The sequence below is a fragment of the Oratosquilla oratoria genome, chromosome 24 (assembly GCF_046742065.1).
Source record: "Oratosquilla oratoria isolate Oo_2021 chromosome 24, ASM4674206v1, whole genome shotgun sequence".
NCBI lineage: Eukaryota > Metazoa > Arthropoda > Malacostraca > Stomatopoda > Squillidae > Oratosquilla > Oratosquilla oratoria.
This window is the reverse complement of record NC_134800.1, coordinates 8689581-8714443: the sequence shown is the minus strand read 5'-3', so window position 1 is coordinate 8714443 and position 24863 is coordinate 8689581. Positions and strand designations below refer to the sequence as shown.

At 38.2% G+C, this 24863-nt stretch overlaps 1 protein-coding gene across 4 annotated transcripts in view; it reads left to right on the top strand.

The window, feature by feature from the left end:
- Nucleotides 1-23504, top strand: part of LOC143038425 (sodium-coupled monocarboxylate transporter 1-like) — a 33182-nt gene extending 9678 nt beyond the window's left edge. For all 4 annotated transcript variants that reach the window (XM_076207594.1, XM_076207592.1, XM_076207593.1 and 1 more), the window contains exons 2-11: nucleotides 11052-11678; nucleotides 11837-12025; nucleotides 14888-15042; nucleotides 17446-17586; nucleotides 18332-18550; nucleotides 19246-19364; nucleotides 19826-19980; nucleotides 20500-20759; nucleotides 21624-21727; nucleotides 21984-23504. In XM_076207594.1, coding sequence (XP_076063709.1) covers nucleotides 11352-11678; nucleotides 11837-12025; nucleotides 14888-15042; nucleotides 17446-17586; nucleotides 18332-18550; nucleotides 19246-19364; nucleotides 19826-19980; nucleotides 20500-20759; nucleotides 21624-21727; nucleotides 21984-22252 — 1938 coding nt within the window. In that variant the 5' untranslated portion in view covers nucleotides 11052-11351 and the 3' untranslated portion in view covers nucleotides 22253-23504. The remainder of the gene's footprint in view (nucleotides 1-11051; nucleotides 11679-11836; nucleotides 12026-14887; nucleotides 15043-17445; nucleotides 17587-18331; nucleotides 18551-19245; nucleotides 19365-19825; nucleotides 19981-20499; nucleotides 20760-21623; nucleotides 21728-21983) is intronic.
- The last annotated feature ends 1359 nt before the right edge of the window (nucleotides 23505-24863 follow it).

Here is a 24863-nt window from a genome sequence, read left to right as displayed (position 1 = left end):
GGGGAGAGGAATTATGTAATCAGTTGGAAGGGAATAACTGTCAACGGCTGCTGGGCGACAGGATATTGTGTTCAGGAGAGAATGAGAGAGAGAGAGAGAGAGAGAGAGAGAGAGAACAAATGTATACTTCACCCAAAAGTAATCAAAAGATTAATCGGAAGTTCAAATCTTGTGATGTGCAATGGGTTGCTCTCAAGTCACTGAAATCACGCGTGGGAACAAGAGCACAAATATATGTTGTCGACTGCAGCGAAAAGAATAATTAATAATAATAATAATAATAATAATAATAATAATAATAATAATAATAATAATGATAATGATAATGATAATAATAATAATAATAATAATAATAATAATGATAATATTAATGATAATAATAATAATAACAACAATAATAATAATAATAATGATAATAATGAGTAGAATAAAAGAACCAATGAGATTTCCCATTTGATTTCCTAATTTCGGAATGCAGCGAAAAAAAAGAAATAATATTAGTAAACAAAATAAGATAAGATAAAATAAAATAAAATAAAATAATCTATGAGATTTCCATTTGATTTCCTAATTTCGGAGTGGCTTGTCTCTTCCTTTTTTATTTTCATTTATATATTTATTTATTAATTTATTCATTTGTCGGTGGGTTTGATGGGGGCTAAAAGGGTTCTATCTGGGTTCTGTTGGTTTTAAGATGAGCTCCACAGCAAACTCTAAAGTGCAGTATCAGAATGACTTTGTATGTGATGAATTAAAGTCTTATATGTGCCGCTCGTTAGCTCAGTGGATAGTGTCGAACTCATGAGCAAGTGGTCATGAGTTCGATTCCCAATAGTCCTGGCCAGGCGGGAAGGCGACAAAAAAAAAAAAAAAAAAAAAAAAAAAAAAAAAAAAAAAAAAAAAAAAAAAAAAAAATCTAAGTTTTTCTTAGTGCCTAATCTTATCAGAATCTGGCATTTTGTCTTATCCAATGAGAGAGGTCCTTCGAGTTGAACAAGAGTTTTTCGTAAATTAGAATTAAAATTTTCAAGCTTATCATCATCATGAAGACCAAACTTAGTTTACTACAAAAGAACAATTATATATAATCGACATCCACAACACTGGAGACCACGATGGTGTATCAGCGAGCAACCGCGTCCGGCAATTCGAGGGACCTGCGCGTGGGTGAACATAAATAAATCCCATCTGCGCATTCACAAAAGACAACATTTATCGCTTTCGAATTTATTATTTTTTTTTTTTTTTTTTTTTTTTTTTTTTTTTTTTTTAGTTGGGGGACAAGTTCTTTCGGCGTCCTTTTCCGTTATAATGTTTGTAAAAGAAGATCGAATTTCTTTTTCATTATGTAAATGTGTGTATTTTATTTGTATTTTTTTCTTTGCTGGGGTTAAAAAATGTCTGTGTCGTTTTTTATTTTACATTTTGGTTAAACGACTACTTCGGCGTTCTGCTAGCAATCCTTTTTATAAAAAAGTAAAAAGATAAATAAATTGATTAATAAAAAAGTAAATAGATAAATAAATAAATAAATAAACAAATAGATAAATAAATAAATCGTCAGCCATTGACAGTTTTGGAAAAAAAAAACACCAGTCAGTTTTCCGTGTATGATACCAGACACCGACACCAACACCGCCTCCAGAAAGCGCCAAGGACCTTGTTTACTCAGATGTACATGACGTGTATTACGTCATATGTGCTTTTAGGAGCAATCAAGCTTACGGAAAACCCTGTGGCTACTCGTATGTCCGTGTTTTTTTTTCTTCGTTTTTTTTTTATTTTTTAGTTTAGATGAAATTTTAATCATTGAACGTTTCTTTGCTCTGTTAAAGAAGTTAAACGAGTTTTGGTCGCTTCCGTTCCAAATGGCACCTGATTATCTGGTTCTAACTGGCACTAGGTTGAAGGGTTAGACTGATCTAGATTAGTCCCTTATGAAGAAGGTGGCACTTGCCTTTTTATTCTGGCTAACACCGCCAGGCGATTTTATTCATCTGTGGGGTTGCATTTCTTACGTGGTGAGTTGTGGCGCGCGCACACACACACATACACACACACACACACACACACACACACACACACACACACACACACATATACACACACACTTGCAAAAAACAAACACACACACACACACACACACACACACAAATACACACACACACACACACATATATACACACACACTTGCAAAAACAAATACACACACATAAACACACACACACACACTTGCATAAACACACAGAAACACATACACATATGTGCACACGCACACACACTTGCATAAACAAATGCGCGCACACACACACACACACACACACACACACACACACACACACACACACACACACACACACACACACACACACCTCTCATGGCGCTGTGGTTAGAGCTCTGGCCTGCCACTACGGAGGTCCGGGTTCGATCCTCGCCCGGGGCTGAAATTATCAGTATCGCAGCGCTGAGGGGTGTTACTCCAACTCTCGTGGGCGGGGAGTTGGGTGTGTGTGTGTGTGTGCAAGGTCATAGCATTACCCATAGATCGGACCTACGAGCTCTGAGCTCTCTTCCAGGAGGGAAATAGCTGTCGATCACGGGTCCAACACGTGATCCAAAAGACCAAGTGAATAGTGAATACACACACACACAGAAACACATGCACACACATGTGCACACGCACACACACTTGTACAAACAAATTTACACACACACAGAGACACACACGCACATACCCACATACACACCTTTTAGTTGTAAAAAAAATACAGGTTACATAATAAAAAAAGAGATGCGTACAATGAAAAAAACCCAGACCCGGTCTGGCCGTCCTGCCTGGGCTTATCTGGGGTGGGCCCCGTCGCTGTATCCTGTCGCGAGTCTCTGACGTCATACAGCGGGGCCCCCCGAGCGTTTCCCAACCTCATTCACATCATAGACCCCTTTTCCAAAGGCCCACTTTTGTTTTTTGGATTGTGGATTCCGTTAAATTTTATTTATTTATTAATTCGTTTATTTACTTGTTTATTTTTCATAATCAGGTTACAATATGGACCAAAAATGATATCCAGCACTTTGGGTATTTTGTTGTTATTATATTTATCCATGTTAGTAGGGAGGGATTTAGGATCGAGGGGGGAGAGTGGGAAAGGGGGGAAAAGAGGGGGAAGAGAGAGGGGGGAAGAGAGAGGGGGGAAGAGAGAGAGAGGAGGGGAGGGTCAAAGATAACGAAACAATCTACAACCCCCTTCCCCCCCTCCCCATCCTCTCTCGGTTCAACAACCACATTCCCCCCCCCCCCTAGGTGTGAAATATCCTCCCCCTATTCACTTCTCCCCCCTCCACCTACTCGTCTTTCCTATCTCCCCCTCGATGACGATGATCCTTCTGCGTATGTTACACTCGAATTTACTGAAGCTGTGACGTCACTGGGGCTTACTCAGAAAATGGTTCTTAAATGTCTTCGTCGTTTCAAGAATATACCTTCCATCAGACCTGTGGTTCTTAACCTTTTTCAGGGCCCGTATCCTTTGATGATCTTAGAAAAAAAAAAAAAAAAAAAAAAAAAAAAAAAAAAAAAAAAAAAAAAAAAAAAAAAAAAAAAAAAAAAAAAAAAAAAAAAAAAAAAAAAAAAAAAAAAAAAAAATTACCCCCATTCAGTATAAATACAATGGAAACACATGTGATGCAAACTTTCCTGAGAAATTATTAGATTTTCCAATTACTGAACGAAGGTACTTTTTTTTATTTCGAATTAAAAATGTCAATTAGTAGGATACAGTGAATGCACATTTTGCTTTCTCATTGTAAATATACAATATCATTGCATTGCATTAGATGTTAAATTCACGAGCAAAAATTTTGACCTACCCATAGTTGTTTATGAAATAAAATTCAAATTATTTTTCTGTTTCTTTTTAATATTTTTCTAATCTATTCAAGAAAAGGACTTAGTTAAATGCTTCACGTACTTGGAAAAAAATATTGTCGTTGTGAAAATTGTAGATAAACACTTTGGCTTGTAGCTGTGCACACTGAAACGTTCATTCATAAACAATATAAAACAAAGCCCACTAAGTGACGCCCTCACGGACCAGAGTCCCTAAGTCATCTTTTATGATTGGAGATTGATTAATCTAATGCAGAACACTGTCAACTTCTATTCGGTGCAGCGTTGTTATCAAGGATAGAAGCGATGGTTTTCTGTGATTAAATACAATTTCTATCCCTAATATATGCACGGAAGTTTGTATATATACAAACAGGATGAGCTCGAAGCTCAATGATCTGAAGAGGCGTCTCTCTCTCTCTCTCTCTCTCTCTCTCTCTCTCTCTCTCTCTCTCTCTCTCTCTCTCTATATATATATATATATATATATATATATATATATTTATATATACATATATATATATATATATATATATATATATATATACATACACAAACACACACACACGCGCGCACGCACAATTAAAGAGTTGGAGAAGCTTACTAGGCCTTTGCCTTCTCTTATATCTTAGCCACTTCCCACCCACCTGTAAGCACTTACACGAGAGGTTCCCCGTACCTTATGAGATGCTGATGATGGTCCGAAGGTATCTTACGACCATAAGATCCTGGTTAAGGAGATGCCCGATGTCAGGAAGGTTTTGGCAAATGCCTATGTTTCCTTTTAAGGATATTTCTCTCTCTCTCTCTCTCTCTCTCTCTCTCTCTCTCTCTCTCTCTCTTTTATCTCCCTCTCTCTTTTTCTCTTTTATCTCCCTCTCTTTTTCTCTTTTATCTCTCTCTTCTTTTCTCTTTTTTCTTTGCACGTTTTCTTTTCCCATTTCTTTCTCTGTCCTTGTTTCTCTCCCCATCTTACGACATTTTTCAGTTAGATTTCTTTCTTTTTGTCTCTCCCTCTGGTGCATATGTACATTCCTGTTGTATGTTAGGGCTACTGTACATTTATGAAATAATAAATAATAATAATAATAATAATAATAATAATAACAATAATGATAATAATGATAATGATGATAATAATAATAGTCATAATAATAATGATAATGATAATAATGATACTTGATTTGATGGTATATATATATATTAATATATATATATATATATATATATATATATATATATATATATATATGTAGAACACTGATGGCACAATCGGTTAAGTTACTAACACTTGTCACGTGTTAGCACAGGTTCGAGTCCTTGGCTGTTCCAAGTTTCAATTTCTGCATGTTGGCCTCCTCGAGTCTCGATGTTGGTGGCTTAGAATTAGAGTGTATTGTGGTTGATAATATATACATATATATATATATATATATATGTATATATATATATATATATATTTATATTTATGTATATATATATATATATATATATATATATATATTGGAAGAGAAATATGAATATTGGAATCTTGAAATTTTCCAATCATTACTGTGAGTTCGCTGTATTATGATTAATAGTGAGCGTATTTTTCGTAATGATTCGTAGACCCTGGCTGCGGCGAAGCGACTCCTGGCGTGAAACTTGCGCTCTTTTAATCCTTTGAGTAACTTACCCACTTTTTTATACGTTTATTTTGCCAGCCGCCAGACGATTTTATTCTAGAAAATATCCACTGAACGGTGATTGGAAGGACGTTTTAATCACGCTGACTTGCAAAAATTGACGATTTTTTCCCTCGTCTGAACCTCACGTAAGCGTCTGTTTCGGGCAAAAGTTGACGATTTTTTTCCTCGTCTGATCCTCATGTAAGCGTCTGTCTCGGGCAAAAGTTGACGATTTCTTACCCTCGTCTGAACCTCACGTAAGCGTCTGTCTCGGGCAAAAGTTGACGATTTTTTCTCTCGTCTGATCCTCATGTAAGCGTCTGTTTTGGACAAAAGTTGACGATTTTTTCTCTCGTCTGATCCTCATGTAAGCGTCTGTTTTGGACAAAAGTTGACGATTTTTTACCTCGTGTGATTCATCATGGCCTTGGATCACGTGATGAGCTCGTGATAGACAACTACCCTCCCGACTGTTTTTTTTTTTTTGTTTTTTTTTTGACATCATCTACGAGCCAGTCACGTTCGGAGCGTGCTGAGAACGTGCTGAGAACGTACTGGGAACGTCAGAACGTTCATTGAACTTAGCTCGGGCCCAGAATACCCGATGTTCTATATACAGTGAACACTTACAGATGCTATTTACGTATTTTCTATGTAACTCTGACTGTACGAGTATCACGTTTAACATTGGCAAGTAATGATTACTAAAATAAAAATATTGTCAAACATTATTATCTATGAATAATTATATCAATGCATAAACATTGAGTATATAATTTTCAAGTTGATATTGAAGGTATAGGACAAGTACTAGTTAACAAAATAAAAATATTGTTAAATGTTGTCATTGTCGATAAATAATTGTTGATGACACTTGACCGATGCTGAACGTCGGTGATTTTGATTTTATTTTTTATTATTTGTTTGTTTTGTTATCGTTTGTCTGTTTGTTGATTATCATTTGCTTGATTCATATTTACTATTAGTTATATGTCAATTTATTATTCACTATTTACCTGTTTGTTTATTATTTAACTATACATATGCATTTATCTATTTATTTTATTTATCATTATTTACGATATCATATCTTTATCTATTTATCATTATTATTCTTTTTTTGCATCCGACTTAGTTATGGACCAAAAGGTCTCCTGTCGGCATGCTCCACTTTTGTAATTCTTTGTAATTGACGATTTTATTCGCCTGAGAGAAATCTGGACACAGAATGAGTCAATGAAATGAAGCAGAAGAAGAAGAAGAAGAAGACAACAGGAAGAAGAGGATGTGGAAGAAAAAGAAGAAAAAGAAGTTGAAAAAGAAGTAGAAGGAGAAGAAGCAGACGACGAAGAGGAACAAGGGAAAGAAGCAGAACAAGAAAAAGAAGAATCAGTAGCAGAAAAACAAGAATAATGATAAGTAGAAGAAGACGGAAAAGAAGCAGAGGAAGACGAAGAAGAAAAAGAAGAAGCAGCAGAAAAAAACAAGAATGATAACAAGAAACAGAAGAAGATGGAAAAGAAGCAGAGGAAAACGAAGAAGAAAAAGAAGAAGCAGCAGAAAAAAACAAGAATGATAACAAGAAACAGAAGAAGATGGAAAAGAAGCAGAGGAAAACGAAGATGAAGCAGAGGAAGATGAAGAAGACAAAAAACAAAACAAAAAAAAGATGATGAAGACGCAAGGAAGACGAAGAAGATGAAGAAGACGAAGAAGAAGAAGAAAAAGAGGAAGGAGAAGAAGAAGAAGAAGAAGAAGACGAAGAAGAAAAAGAAGAAGATGATTAAGACGCAAGGGAAGTTGTGCAATCCTGAAGAGGCACGTGTTGTGAGAAGGGAAGGTTTCCCGCGCCACCAAATGGGAGGTCGAGGTGAAGCAAGACGCTCATCCTCCTTACCTGCCAGGTAGTACTGTCCCCGCTGACGCCAGAAAATTTAATTCATCCATGTGCCTCCCCAATATGTATACATAAACACATTATATATATATATATATATATATATATATATAAATAAATATATATATATATATATATATACACACACACAGACACAAACATACATACATATATATATATATACTATATATATACATATACATATATATATATATATATATATTTATGCCGAAAAAACACAAGGAAAATAACAAATAAGACCAAGCGCTTTCGTCTATTCAGACATTTTCAGACGAAAGCTCTCGGTCTCCTTTCTGTTATTTTCCTTGTGATTTTTTGGCATAATTAGAATCAAGTGTTCAAGTGATTTCTTCTGCATATATATATATATATATATATATATATATATATATATATATATATACATATATATATATATATATATATGTATATATATATATACATATATATATATATATATATATATATATATATATATATATATATACATACGTATATACATTTATCAACTTAACTTCACTTTAACTCTAAACCATCAACATCGAGACACTCAAGGAGGCATACATGCAAAATTTGAAACGTGGTACAGCCAAGGACTCGAAACTGAGCTAGCACGTATATATACATACATACACACATATATATATATATATATATATATATATATACATATATATATATATAAAGGTGATTCTTTACATACCGGCATGTCCTCTTTTAAGTTTCAATTTGGCAAAAAGAGGAAAAGCAAAAGAGAAGAAACTAAATGATTGACTATTTGTAGAAACTATATTACATCTATTGACTTCGCTAGATTTCAGAAAGAATATTATTCTAGGAACTGAGAAATGAACTAATTTTAGAACTATGTAAACTTATCATATGCATTCATACATACATACATACATACATATATATATATATATATATAATATATATATATATATATATGTGTGTGTGTGTGTGTGTGTGTGTGTGTGTGTGTGTGTGTGTGTGTTGTGTGTGTGTGTGTGTATAAACACAAACTCGATGTAGTCTAGTCATTAAGTACTTCTGTGACCTTACACACACACATATAACCCATCTCCTATCTTAATGGAGACAGTAATGGCTTACGGTATGAAAGAAGCTTTCAAGCATTGACAAAGGTGCGATCTCGGTCCCGCAGCGTGGCAGGCCACGACACTAACCTCTACGGTACACAGGGAAGTGTGTGTGTGTGTGTGTGTGTGTGTGTGTGTGTGTGTGTGTGTGTGTGTGTGTGTGTGTGTGTGTGTGTGTGTGTGTGTGTGTGTGATTCACCATCTATGGTCTTGGATCGCGTGTTAGACTAGTCAACATAATCTAAATTTATGTCTTTTTAAGATGAAGACAAATGTATATAACTTGTGTTGGAACAAACAAGGATTTATTAAAAACACTACTTTTCTACCGCATAAGCATAGAAGATGCTACACTACCTAGTCTCGTCTTTATCTTAAGACGGTAGTTGAAACGTTAAGGATATAATTCTAATAGAAAGGTTTAATATAGTAGCACATTTGTAAAATAAGACTTATTGGCCCACTGTCGGAGAATGAGATAAGATGGATATAAAATCTGTATATTTCGACCACTATCTGTGGTCCTTTTCATGCTGCTGAAGAGGACCACAGGTAGTGGTTGAAATATACAGATTTTCTGTTCATCTTATTTCAATCTCCGACAGTGGTACAATAAGTCTTATTCTATGCTAATCTTACAATCAATCCTAATATAAATTAAAACTATAAGGAAAATATTTTTTTTTGGTTAAGTCATCACAGTATATAAAAAAGATGTACAGTTATTAGAAACATATATTTGCGTAATTTTTATCATGTTTTGGAATGTAAAAAAAATAATGCATATTCAAGTAATTCACATTTTACTTGGTGCTGTCAAGGTGGATCCAATGATGTACGATAATTCAAAATAATGTTACGGGTACTGTAAGGTAAATATTGAATAAAGATATATCAAATAATCACCAATAAAAATTATATTTGCACTATGAAATCCTAAAGATATTTCAAGATATTTGTCCATGATTTTACAGTATTCTTTTCCTGGATTTAGGCAACTGTGACACGTTAGACTGTTTGCATTTCACAAAGCAAAACCGTGCTTGTATACTATTCGTTTTATATTAAGATACTTTTGTATTGTTTTTAAAGTAATATAATTTCTAAACACAAATATTTAATAAAACTCAATGCAAAAAATGCCTTGTTATAATATCTTTTGCATAGAAAATACATATAACATTCAAATGACAAAATCTATATTTGCATAGCTAAATTTGTAAGTGGAAATTATCTAATAATGATAAAATCAACAGAAACGCCCGCGCTCTCGGAGAAAACGACATGACGTCACAGTGGGAAATTCCATCTTGCCGATCTATCGTTACATACCTTCCAATTAAAGTCTTAACAAGATAATCAAACGTTTCACCACCAAGGAGGAAAAGTGCTGAGGAATGTACAGCGAAAGACAAAAGTCTAGTTCAGTATCCCGGATTCCATCGCGCAAATAAAAATTCGTAGCAGTAAATTGGAAAAAAAAACGAGACTTGTAACTAATTCTTAGAATACTGCGAAAAAAAATATCTATGAAAAATTAAAAACATAACCGCAACGAATAATAACGACGAAGGAGGCATGTTACATAAAGCAGTACTAGTATAAGGCAAACGAAGAAGATAACGAACAGATAAGTAAATATATAAATAAATTAATAAATAAATATATAACAGAAAAGGGCAACGTTACTGGAGCACATTACCGAGCTTTCCTTGTTAAAGAAAATAAACAAATAGGTAAATAATAATCATAATTAGGGAACTACTAACCACTATTTGATACTTAACTCCGAATATATATATATATATACATATATACATATATATATATATATATATATATATATATAATATATATACATATATATATATATATATATATATATATATATATATATATACATATGTAAATATCTGGTGGAGAAACATGTGAATTATCTTTACATATGAATATTAATGTGATTTTATACATAAAAATATCGTATACTACTTGGTAAGCTTATGATGATGTCCATCACATGCATACATACATACTGTACATATAGAAATACATACAGACACACACACACACACGTATATATACATACATGGGTACATACATACAAACTGTACATACAGATACATGCATACAGTGTACACACACACACACACACACACACACACACACACACACACACACACACACACACACTCATATATATATATATATATATATATATATATATATATATATATATATATATATATGTATAGACAGTATATACTGTATATTTCATGCCCACTACCTGGGTCAGAAACAATGCAGCAAGGCACAGTCCGTTACTTGCGCATCTCAAACCCAATCTTGTGCAACGACACCAAAATGTCGATTTAATGTTGAAATTCTATATATTTTGAAATATACACTGTATGTTTTTTCTTGGGCAATTTATTCTCCTCAATGAATATGAATATATATTTTTCTGATTCTTTCAGCATAGAGCTCATTCTAGTACCCAGAAAACAACCATTCATGAATTAGATAAAATATTACCGGAAGTGACCGTTACGAGATTTTTCAAAATGCGCGACGACTCGTAACCGAAATCAACAGGATCACAATTCAAACCATGATTCAACGGATTCAACGCTAATTCAGTCGATCTACCCTTCACACCATAACGAACAAGACTTCCAAGTACCAACTTCAGAGGGTCACAATACCAAAAAAAAAAAAACATCTCAAACGTCGTTTAACTGAAAATCAACTTAGACGCGCAAGTCGAAGATTTCAAAATGGGTTGGGGAACCGTCGACATCGTTCTTTTCGTAATCTCGATAATCATCAGCGCTGGGATTGGGATCTACCACAGCGTCAAGGGAATCAGGGCCACGCCCTCGGAGTACATGCTTGGGGACAGGGGCTTCTCTCCTCTGCCCCTGGCAGCGTCCCTGACTGTAGGTACGATCTCAGCGCTCACGATCCTCGGGAATGCAGGGGAAGTTTACACTCATGGAACACAGATTTGGATGATGGACATCGGCGTTGTCGCTGGGATGGTGGTCGTGGCGAAGTACTTCGTGCCCATCTTCTACCCACTCAAAATGGTCAGCCTTTACCAGGTAGGTCGTCCTCGGGGGGAGGGGTCGAGGTAGTACTTGACAAAAAAAAAAAAAAAAAAAAAAAAAAAAAAAAAAAAAAAAAAAAAAAAAAAAAAAAAAAAAAAAAAAAAAAAAAAAAAAAAAAAAAAAAAATGACGTCATCTTCTCTCCTTCTTCAGTATGTCGAGAAACGATTCAAGTCTTCGGTACTTCGGCAAGCGACGGCGATCTTAACCCTAATAGGCGCGTACCTCTTCCTGGGCTTCCTCATTTACCCTCCAGCCATCATCTTACAGGCGTCCACTGGGCTCTCCATCCACGCCAACATGTTCATCATGGGGACCACATGCACAGCCTATGCGGCCTTTGTGAGTATATTTGAGTATATCTCGTAGTATATCTTCGTGAGTATATCCGGGCTCAATCATACGACATTTAGTCGTGTATTGTCTGCCCCTTAGGTAAGTTTTTGTCGAGATTTTGAGGTCCTCCTTGATCAGGTCGTTCAAGATGTAGGTCAGGTTGTCCCTCAAGTTTGACCCTGTAGTCTTGTTGTCATTATGAACGTTCTGAAAAAAAAGTAAAAAAAAAAAAAAAGAGAGAAAAAAGAAGAAGAAATAGGCACTGCAGTCTTGTTGTAAATCTCAACTTTGTAAAAAGGAAATGTCGTGTTTGCTTGTATTATCATAAAAAAGACAAGTCGCTATATATAAAAAGGACAAGTAGCTATAAATAAAGGACAATTACATATTAAAAATAGGACAATTGACTATATTCCACAAAGCGTCATTTCCTTTAGTACCAACATTTCTAATCTCCAAATTACATTTTCTTCAGGCTTACATGAAATTCCTTATCCTTATCACAAACACAAACACTATCCTCACACATACACATACACACACACACACATATATATATATATATATATATATATATATATATATATATATACATACATACATATACTTACACATAACATTACATACCAATTACCACCACCACCATCCTTATCACAAAATTCCTTATCCTTATCACAAACACAATCCTCACACACACACACACACACACACACACACACACACACACACACACACACACATATATATATATATATATATATATATATATATATACATACATACATATACTTACACAAAACATTACATACCAATTACCACCACCACCATCCCTCCCATCTCGTCCTGCATTTCCACCAGAATTGCCTCCTTCCTCAGCATTTTCCAATTATGTGTAATTTCGGATCATTTTACCCTCTTCCAGTGCGACCAACGAAGCTCCTCGGAAAGATAATTTGGGGACTTTTTGTTCTCCTTGGCCGTGACAAGTGACTTGTTGTTCATGAGATTGCTTGTGTCGAGTGTCGGCATTACACACACACACACACACACACACACACACACACACACACACACACACACACACACACCACGGCCCGGTGGCGGATCGGTAAGGCACTGGCCTCACAAGCCGGAGAACCGGGGTTCGATTCCCCGGCCGGGCGGAGACAAGTTGGGTTTGTCTCCTTTCACGTGTAACCCCTGTTCACCTAGCAGCGAGTAGGTACGGGGCGTTAGTCAAGGAGTTGTGACCTTGCATTCCCGGTGTGTGGAGTGTGAGTGGTCTCAGACCTACCCAGAGATCTGCTAATAATGAGCTCTGAGCTCACTGCCGTAGGGTGGTGTCTGGCTGTCTCGAAAAGAGGCTGCAGCAGATCCGAGGTGAATACACACACACACACACACACACACACACACACACACCACTATCTGTGGTCCTCTTCTGCTGAAGAGAACCAGAGATAGTGGTAGAAATATACAGATGTTCTGTCCATCTTATATCATTCTCCGACAGTGAGTTAATAAGTCTCATTTTACAAATGTGCCACTATATTATACTTTCCTAATATATATATATATATATATATATATATATATATATATATATATAATATATATATATATATATATATATATATATATATATATATAATCACGAAGAACCCACGATGGGAATAAAAGGAAACTTAAAGGAAAGTATAACTTCTATATTTAGGTTAATAGCTATAGTCCTCTTCAGGAAAGTACAGGTTACAAGAAATGATAGAGACATGTGCCACGGCATTTTGTCCAAATTTTATATATATATATATATATATATATATATATATATATATATATATATATATATATATATAATTTTGTCCAAATAATATATATGTATATATGTATATATGTATATATATATATATATACATATATATACATACATATATATATATATATGTATACACACATATATATATATATATATATATATATATATATATATTTAATTATTTATAAAATAATTCTAACAGCCGCCCTGGAGCTTGAACCGAGGTCTCACTCATTGCTAAACCTGATCGACTGTGAGAATTATTTGATTGATACTCGCTGTTACTAGCGATTGACTGCATATATATACATATATATATATATATATATATGCAAAGTAGACCACTTGGAAAAAGAAACTAACGAAGCAGAGCGCTTTCGTATATTACATCTTCAGTGCAACAAGTACATAGTGATAGGAATACATAGACATTATATACATGATACAAAGGGGACTAGGACAGTTTTGAATAAGCATACCGACCAATTACCCCCTAGAGAGCGGAAGGTCATTGTCAATTATCTTACGATGGTCGGGCGGCATGAGGTCACAGTCGCCAAGGGGAGCGGAAGGTCCTTGGCGACTATGACCTAATGTCGCCCGACCATCGTAAGATAATTGACAATGACCTTCCGCTCTCTAGGGGGTAATTGGTCGGTATGCTTATTCAAAACTGTCCTAGTCCCCTTTGTATCATGTATATAATGTCTATGTATTCCTATCACTATGTACTTGTTGCACTGAAGATGTAATATACGAAAGCGCTCTGCTTCGTTAGTTTCTTTTTCCAAGTGGTCTACTTTGCATAAGTGAACACACGTACCCGTGTTCTTATTAGCATATATATATATATATATATATACATATATATATACATATATATATATATGTATATATATATGTATATACATATATATACATACATATATATATATATATAATCTATATATATATATATATATATATATAGATATATATACATAGTCTTGTTCTTCCTTTTCGATGTCCACTCCGTCAGTATCTGACCCTCCAACTCCATGTTCCTGCTGCAGGGGGGTGTCAAGGCCGTGGTCTACGCCGACGTCTTCCAGTCCGTGGTGATGCTCGTGGGCATCCTGACCATCGTGATCCAGGGCACCGTCCTGGTGGGCGGATTGGACAACGTCTGGGAGATCGGCTTCCAAAAGGACCGCGTCGAGTTCTTCAAGTAAGACGCCATTGTTGACCAAAAAATAAATAAATAAATAAATAAATAAATAAGTAAAATAAAATAAAATAATAATAATACTGATAACAACAATAATAATAATGATAATGATGATAATAAGATAAATAATAAGATAAAAATAAATAAAATAGATAGATAATAATAAATAAACAAATAAATAAAAATTAACAAATGAATAATAATAAAGTGGGGTGTAGGGGGAAAGATGGAGGAGGAGGAGAAGGAGCAGGAGGAGGAGAGGAGGAGGAAGAAGAGGAAGAAGAAGGAGAGGAGGAGGGAGGGGAGGAAGAGGTGGAGGAGTAGTAGGAGGAGAGGAGGCTGAAGAAGAGGGGGAAGAAGAGGAGAAGGAAGAGGGGGACGAGGAGGACGAGGTGGAGGAGGGAGATGGGAGGGGGAAAAGGAGGAAGAGGAGAAATGAGGAGGGAGGTGTAGGAGGAGAAGGAGGAGGAAGAGGAGGAGGAAGAGGATGGGGAGGAAAAGGAGGAGAGGAGGAGGAGGAGAAATGAGGGGGAGGCATAGGAGGAGGAGGAGGAGAAATGAGGGGGGAGGAGAGGGACGAGGAGGAAGAGGAAGAGGAGGAAGAGGAGGAGGAGGAAGAGGAAGAGGAGGCGGAAGATGGTGCATTCAAGAATGTCGGCCACTTGAAAGAAGCTGTCACGCGGAGACTACACACGCCACGACTCTGGAGAGAGAGAGGATAGAGAGGACAGAGAGAGAGAGAGAGAGAGAGAGAGAGAGAGAGAGAGAGAGAGAGAGAGAGAGAGAGAGAGAGAGAGAGAGAGAGAGAGAGAGAGAGAGAGAGAGAGAGAGAGAGAGAGAGAGAGAGAGAGAGAGAGAGAGAGAGAGAGGGGGGATAGAGAGGACAGAGAGAGAGAGAGAGAGAGAGAGAATGAGAGGATAGAGAGAGCGAGGTAGAGGTAGAGAGAGAGAGAGAGGTAGAGAGAGAGAGAGAGAGAGTGAAGAAGCGGCAGAAACCCCCTAATGAGGGGAAGGGTGGAGAGAGTGGAGAGAGAGGGGGGGTGATACGAGCCCTGGGGAGTTAATTCTATGCCTCTGTAACCTAGACTTCCCCCCTCCCCCTTAATAGTCTTCTCTCTCTCTTGCAATGGCAGTCTGGTTTTGAACGTTCTGTGTTGGCCATTCAACCGATGTACACGACCACACACATCACGAACCTCTCTCTCTCTCTCTCTCTCCTTAATCTTTTTCTTAACTAATTAGGGATGCTCGCTGGCTGAACAGTTTAGAGCGTCGCTGCTTGCGGCGGAGGTTGAGGTGACGTCACTTCCTTTGCCGCCAGCGAGTTGGACCAAGGGTATGATTCATTAAATTCAAGGCTACAAAGTCTTCTGAGAGGGGCACCGTCCTAGCCTAGATGTTAAACGAAATCGGTTAGATAGTTAAACTAGCTTTCTTAGTTTTAGCCATCTGTCACAACTACCCACGTACCGCCATTTTCTTTTATTAGTCAGACAAATACCTTGTTTTAGCTCAACAAGTCCCACTAAAGTACTAACCTTGCATTTATTATTATTTCTCTTATATATATAATTTTATTTATTTCATTTTTCATTTCTTTAAGTTATATAAGACTTCTTTTTGATTACATTGGCCTTCGTCGACCTGTGACGTCACCGAATAACCGTTACAAGACTTCTTTTGATTATATTGGTCTTCGTGACGTCACCGGATAACCGTTACCGCAACCGTTACTGGGTAACGAACTTGGTAACGATGTCGTCTCCATCAGCTGAATAAAATCGTCTGGTGGAGGAAGAGGAGGAAGAGGAGGAGGAGGAAGAGGAGAAAGAAAAGGAAGAGGAAGAGGAGGACGAGGAGGAGGAAGAGGAGGAGGAGGAAGAGGAGGAGGAGGAAGAGGAGGAAGAGGAAGAGGAGGAGGAAGAGGAAGAAGAGGAGGAAGATGTGGAGGAAGAGGAGGACGTGGAAAAGGAGGAGGACGAGGAAGAGGAGGAGGAGGAGGAGGAAGAGGAGGAGAAAGAGGAAGAGAAGGAGGAAGATGAGGAAGAGGAGGAGGAGGAGGAGGAGGAGGAGAAGGGGGGAAAGAATCCCCTACACAGTAAGTGGTAGGACTGTAGATTGAAAAAAGAAATAAAGAGAGAGAGAGGGAGAGAGAGAGAGAGAGAGAGAGAGAGAGAGAGAGAGAGAGAGAGAGAGAGAGAGAGAGAGAGAGAGAGAGAGAGAGAGAGAGAGAGAAATGCGACACTGTATACCGCCTATGACTATGTACATTTCCACCTATAAAACGATAAACAATTTCATCAACCATCCTAACCCTCATTCAGCCTTTGGAGAGGGAGCGTTGACACCTTAGCTAAAGTCCACTACATGGAGATCTTCTGATTTTCCTCAATCCTCTTTCAGCCTCAGCTTGGACCCTTACGAGCGCCACAGCCTCTGGTTGGTCATCATCCTTGGCTTCTTCTTCACCCTCAACACGTATGGGGTCACCCAAAGCCAGATGCAGAGAGCCTTCAGCACAGGATCCATCAGACAGTCCCAGAAGTGAGTACCGAAAAGTAGCGAAGACGGACTTCTCACATTTTTTCACCATCATACCGTTTCCTCTCTTGTAGTGCTTGTGGCAAGATCCTCTGTGCCTAAGCGCTTCATTGATGTTGTCACGCCATCTTTCCCGCGGGCTTCCTGATGGCCGTCTTACCCCCTGAGACGCCAGTTCAGCCATCGCAACGAAAACGAACTCGCGGGCAAAAGTGGAATTTATGTTTTTGTGAAGTCGTTAAATGTTGTTGATGATCTTTTTACACAAATGAATAAATAAATAAATAAGTAAATAAACTGATTGATTACTACAAATAAATGAATAAACGAATAAATAAATGAAACGGAAAAAGCCTCCACCCCACCCCCTAACTGCTTATCACATGACGGGTTGCATGATGACGCATCTGATGACGTCATTGACCCAACTGGAAGACACAAAACCACAACAAACATAAGAACTCAAGAACCTAGAACGGAGGAGACGGCAAGAGACCATAATGCCTACACTAGGCAGTTCCATGTCCCTTACTACCTCTCACCCCTATCCATAAAGTTATCTCTTGAAATAACCAAATATTTCAGCCCTCACTACATGGTTACTAAGTCTACCCAATCTGTTATCTACTTTGTTAATCAACCAGTTCTTGCCTGTTTCTTTCTTGATTCTAAATTTGTCCGATTTAGATCATATTACTACGAGTCTTAGTTTGCTGTCTTAATATGATGACCTTGCTTGCACCTCCAGGGTGATGTACTATGGCGCCGTGGGGTTGGTGGTCATCCGTGGACTGACCAACCTCTCTGGTCTGGTGATCTTCGCCAATTTCGTCGACTGTGATCCTCTCACGTCCCTCAACCTCAAGAAACCTGGCCTCGTTGTCCTCTCGTATGTCCTCCAGAAACTCACTATCATCCCTGGCCTCGCAGGTCTCTTTGTAGCTGCCATCTACTCGGCCGTTCTCAGGTAAGAGGAAGAGGAAGAGGAAGAGGAAGAGGAAGAGGGTGTGTCCACTTGATAAAGGAAGGTTTGGAAGGAGAAATTTTTATTATTACTTTATCATTATCACTATTTTTTCATTATCTTCATTACTATTATTATTGTTATTTTTTGTTATCACTATTATTATCATTATTATTTCTTCTGTGGTTGCGGCACCAAAATTTCATGTCATATCAACAGACCTCTCATTCACGAAGTAAAAAAAAAAAAAAAAAAAAAAAAAAAACAGTAAAAATATATAAATAAAATAAATAAAAACATAGTAACACTAACAATGATAATAATATGGATAGGTGGTAAAGGGAACACGGGCTGAGGGAAATACTTTTGTTCCTAAATAGTTTCGCCTGAGTGGCTTCTTTAGAGGAATAACGCTCGAAATCAATTTATACATAACAAGAAAAGGACGCGGGAACGTGTCTTGCCGGAACACCAATCAACGCCAATCAAATCCAATAACAATAGTAATAATAGTAACAATAACAATAATCAATAATAATGATAATAATAACAGTAATAACAATAGTAATGATAACAATAGTAATAGTAATAATAATAATAATAATAATAATAATAATAATAATAACAACAACAACAACAAAAATTATTCCATCTCTATCATCTTGAGCCAATTTACCATTCCTTCTACCTTTCTGCAGCTCCGTGTCCACGCAGGTCAACTCGATGACCGCTCTCATCTGGGAAGACTTCCTAAAGGGCAAGAAGTGCTTCGAAGGCTGGAGTCCGGTCAAGATAGGTCACCTACAGAAGTGCATCGGTAGGATCTTATGCCACTTTAGTACGGAAGAGTGCTTGTATTGTTAATAGTCTCTCAAAGCGAGTATTACTTTTCTCAAATCCGTCGAAAAAAAGTACAAATGTATTCTTTATCGACTGATGTTTTTGAATTCCTTAACGGTCATTTTTCAAGAACTAAATGGTTTCTCAAAAGTCACGCTTTTGGATTCCTCAAGGTCCCTTTTCAAGTACCAAATAGTTTCTTAACTGTAATGATTTAGAATTCATTAACGATCATTTTTCGAGAGCCAAATGATTTCTCAACTGTGATGCTTTCGGGTTCCTCAACGGTCACTTTTCAAGAACCAAATGGTTTTTCGAATGTAATGATTTTGTATTCATTAACGGTCATTTTTCAAGAACCAAGTTATTTTTTCAACAGTAATGCTTTTGGGTTCCTTAACGGTCACTTTTCAAGAACCAAATGATCTCTGGTTCCAGTGGCTGTCTCAGGCGTGGTCGGGATTCTCATGGGCTTCTTGGCAGAGTCTTTCTCGACCCTGATGGAAGCTGTGCTGTCCATCTTGGGGGTCTTCGCCGGCCCCATGGTGGGGCTCTTCCTCGTAGCCGTCTTCCTCCCTTGGGTCAACATCAAGGTCAGTGGGTCGCGTCTTCTCGTACAAAAACATTCCCTCCACCTGTTTCTCTCTCTCTCTCTCTCAACCTGTCCCTCTCTCCCTCCCAAACTCTCTCGTACAAAAATCCTCCATCCACTCCATCTGTTTCCCTCTATCTCTCTCCGTCCTTCTCTCTCTCACCCTGTCCCTCTCTCCCTCCCGAACTCGTACAAAAATCCTCCCTCCACCCAATCTGTTTCTCTCTATCTCTCTCTGTCCCTCTCTCTCTCACCCTGTCCCTCTCTCCCTCCCAAACTCTCTCGTACAAAAATCCTCCCTCCACTCCATCTGTTTCTCTCTATCTCTCCCCGTCCCTCTCTATCTCACTCTGTCTCTCCCTCCCTCCCTCCCTCCCGACCTCTCTCTCTCTCTCTCTCTCTTTCTCTTTTTGTAAATCGTCAACTGCCAAGCCCTCTCTTCCCAAACGGAAAGAACAAAAGGAAAAGTGCCATCAAGCACAGAAGTCCTCACGTCTCAATTTCGCATCCTTCCTCGCAGGGAGCTTCCTTCGGCTTCGTCTCCGCGTCCATCTTCAGTATGTGGATCGGGGTCAGCATCATGATGGGGACGCCCCCGAAGTTCCTGCCTCTTTCGGTGGAAGGATGTCCTCCTCCTCCAACCACCAACACCACCACCACCACCCCTAACATCACCACCACCACCACCACACTACTCGACGACGCTGCGACGACAAGTGTATTAAACATAACAGATATTTCGACGACAACTCCTCCTGTACTCCCGGAGGAGGAAGCGAGGTGAGTGAGGGAGTGTTCCTGGGGTGAATGCAGGCCTAGAGAAAGGAAGAACTCCCGATTTTTTTGTTTTCTATTTAATTATTATTATTACGCACGGCGGTACCAGCAAAACGTAGTGGTTAGGCATGGAGGAAGTGACATACCTCATCACCCTTCTTACTCCCATAGTTATCATCACAAGCATCCCTTTCATGCCTACCTAACCATGAGAAGATTGCAACTCGATTCTTGCCTAGGAATACTACCAGAGAGAGAGAGAGAGAGAGAGAGAGAGAGAGAGAGAGAGAGAGAGAGAGAGAGAGAGAGAGAGAGAGAGAGAGAGAGAGAGAGAGAGAGAGAGAGAGAGAGAGAGAGAGAGAGAGAGAGTGTGAGTGTGTGTGTGTGTGTGTGTGTGTGTGTGGGAGGGAGAAAACGCATCGTTTTTCAAGTGAGACCTCCTTGGTATGTCCGCCCTTTAGTCTTTAGTGGCAAAAACTCCTGTTTTTGGAGTTGAGGCATTGACGCACTACGAACCCTATTTAGTAAGCAAAGATCTGAAGACCGTTCCACATAAACAGAGCACTTGGTGTTTATATCCAAGACGGTGGAACCATCGACGGGTCCCCGGAAACCGTGGCCTAGTATGATGGACGTGAGAGAGAATTATCTCCCTGACTTACGTCTACAAAACTCATCAACACCTTCCCCGTCCAGCCCAAGGCGCACCCCAAGAGGTCGGTACCTAGTCTCCGGAGTGAACCCAGGGTGTCTTATCAAAACGTTTGGTATTCATTCTTTACCTTATAAACATTTGGTACCAATTTGTTCTTGGTTTTATAAACGTCTGGTATTGATTTGTCCTTTGTTTTGTTTTTTGTGTTGCAGTGCGGGTGGGTTTAATGGTCTCTACCAGATGTCCTACTGTCTCAACTCCATGTGGAGTACTCTCATTTTCATTTCGGTCGCCATCGTCGTCACAGTCATCTGGGGTAAGTGGAAAGAGCCTGAGTAGCACCACTGTTTATGAAGCTCTATTTTGATAATCGTTTTTTGACAGTAATATACAGGCATGTTAGTACTTTTATCAATGGTAACCATATTCTTTCCTGTGATCACATTTATCTGGTGTAAGTGGGAAGAACCTGAGCAACACCGATGTTTATGGGACTATTTCATTTAGCTAAGTACAATCCACCTTTCCCCTTTTTTTCGTCTAACTCGTCTCCCCTTCTTCTTCTCCTGTAGGAGGCAACTCCCCGGAGGACCTCGATGAACGTCTGGTCGACGCGGGCGCCTGGAGGCTCTTCACTCAGACAGTGCCTCGACTTCGGAAAGAAGGCTTCAGGTCCCTCCTACCTCAAAGGAAACCCACGATCTCGAAAAGGGCCCCCGGGGGAGGAGAGGGGACAACTGGGGGAGTGGAAGAGGAACAGCTACAGCACCTAAACCCCAACAGCGCGCAGATGCTCAATGTTTCCGTCGAAGGGACGAGGAAGGATATGATTGACACTTAGGCGGAGGACATTGGGAGGACGCTTGTGTATATAGGCCGTGAAAAGACGCACACACACAGACACATACACATACACAGACACACACACACACACACACACACACACACACACACACACACACAAACACACGCACACACATACACAAACACAACTATTGGGCGCGTTTAGCACTATCAAGAAGTTAGTATTTCTTTGGTCTGTTTTTTGTGCTTCGCGAATGGAGCAACCAACCTTATGGCTTGCTCTTGATCAACTACTGTTCAAGGCAGACAATGACCGGCCAAGGTAAACTTTATTTTGGTTCCTTTGCATTATGAAGGAGAGATGTTGGTCCTGTAGAAGTAGAATTTAATCCTTTTTAAGTGACGGTGGTGTGAGAAGGATTCGAACGTTTTCCAACACCAACACCAAATCCTTCCCTCGTTCGGAACTTATGTACATATTTCTCCCACTCTATCTAGACAAATTTAGAAGATTTTCTAGTTTGTTATATGACATGAAAGTGAGCGTGCAAAATTAGTTAAATAATCAAAGACTTTTGTGGTAAGAATGAAACGATCATGTGTATTCTTGTGAAAGAGAAAAATTCTTAGTGTTTCGAAAGATGTTTTCAAAAAATCCTCTAAAACCTCTCTAGTATCGATCTAGAACCACAATTAAACAAAACTCCAGTTCCACATTATCTAACATCTAAAAAGTAAGATAAACGAGATTGGTAAATATTGGCTAACATTGGAAATATGTGACGATGTTTTATTTTCTTACAGTATAGTAGAAAAACAAATCTATCTTGTGATACATAAGAAATAAGATTATCTTTTGGTGCTGTTTATGAAAAAAAAAATATCATATAGAAAAACACTTGGCAATGAAATATATTGTTGTTGGACAAAAAAAATTATGTTTATGAATTATATATTCTTTTTTATTAAAAACAGATTTGACAACAAAATATACAACTTCAAAATTTTAACCCATTAAACTCGGGGGACAAGATGTCTTGTCATCCGAGTTTAATGGGTATGGATCATTTGACCAGGCTAATGTATTCGTTTCAGTGTAAAGAAATTTGGAATCAAAATAAATTCCCGTTTTATGAAGAAAAATATGTTGACAAAGCAGTAAGGACCTTCAGACTTACAAGTTTGTGAATGAATCTTGGAAAATAGGTAGATAAACAGAGATACGAATAAATAGATAGGTAGATAAATAAACAAATAGATAAATAAATAAGCAAATGAATAAAAAAAAATACACATAAATATCTCCACAGCTGAACCAAATGGTTACTCAAATGTTCAGAGCAGTAAAAAAAAAAAAAAAAAAAAAAAAAAAAAAAAAAAAAAAAAAAAAAAAAAAAAAAATATCGCTCTCCCAAATTAGCCATTTCTGAACAAGCCTCTCGCCAAGAACTTCATATCTCCATATTCTGTTCTTGATGACGCCAGACAATTTTATTCATGTTTAATGAATCCGATAATGATCCAGAGTTGAACATGTTCACCTATTCACAAGACATTTGCACGGCAGGGCATAAGATTTTGTACTTATGGAGTAAATTAAGACAAAAAAATATCGCCGTTCTCTCCTGAATTTGTTGTGGCCTTTGCTTAGATTAGGCTAGATTGGGTTACATTAGACTAGCATAGAATAAATGTCGCCAAATATTGGCGGGAATTTACAAAAAAAAACAAAAAAAAACGCCAAACGATGGCGACATTGATCGAAAATGGCGGGTTTTGCGTACACATCGACGGCGATATTGTTGTCTTAATTTGCCATTAATATTTTTTTTAATTATCTTGTCTTAAACAGAGAAATAAAGATTATTACTTTATATATTTAGTGTATGGTGCATTTTCCTCCTAATTTATTGCCATTTTTTCCCAAAGGTGTGTTGATTAATTTTGTAATGGAAGTGTGTGTGTGTGTGTGTGTGTGTGTGTGTGTGTGTGTGTGTGTGTGTGTGTGTGTGTGTGTGTGTGTGTGTGTGTGTGCGTGCGTGTATGTGCGGTATGTTCTGTGTGTGTGTTTATGTGCGCACGCGTGCGTGTATGTGCGTGTGTGCTTGTGTGTATGTGTATGTGTGTATGTGTGTATTCACCTTGGTCTTTGGATCACGTGTTGGACTCGTGATCGACAGCTATTTGGAAGAGAGCTCAGAGCTCGTATGACCGATCTATGGGTAATGCTATGACCTTACACACACACACACACACACAACTCCCCGCCCACGAGAGTCAGAGTAATGACTCGAAGCGCAGCGATTTCGAAATAATTTCGGCCCTGGGCAGGATTCGAACCAAGTACTACGAGCACCACCATGATGGTAGTCCAGCGCTCTACCAACTGCGCCACCGAGTCGTGTGTGTGTGTGTGTGTGTGTGTGTGTGTGTGTGTGTGTGTGTGTGTGTGTGTGTGTGTGTGTGTGTGTGTGTGTGTGTGTGTGTGTGTGTGTGTGTGTGTGTGTGTGTGTGTGTGTGCTCCCGCGTGCTTGTATGTAATGCAAGATTTCATACGAAATCCTGGCCTCTTCATGTGTGATCATGGTGGGCTCTGAAAAACACACACACCTCGTGGCGCTGTGGTTAGAGTCCTCGCCTGCCACTAC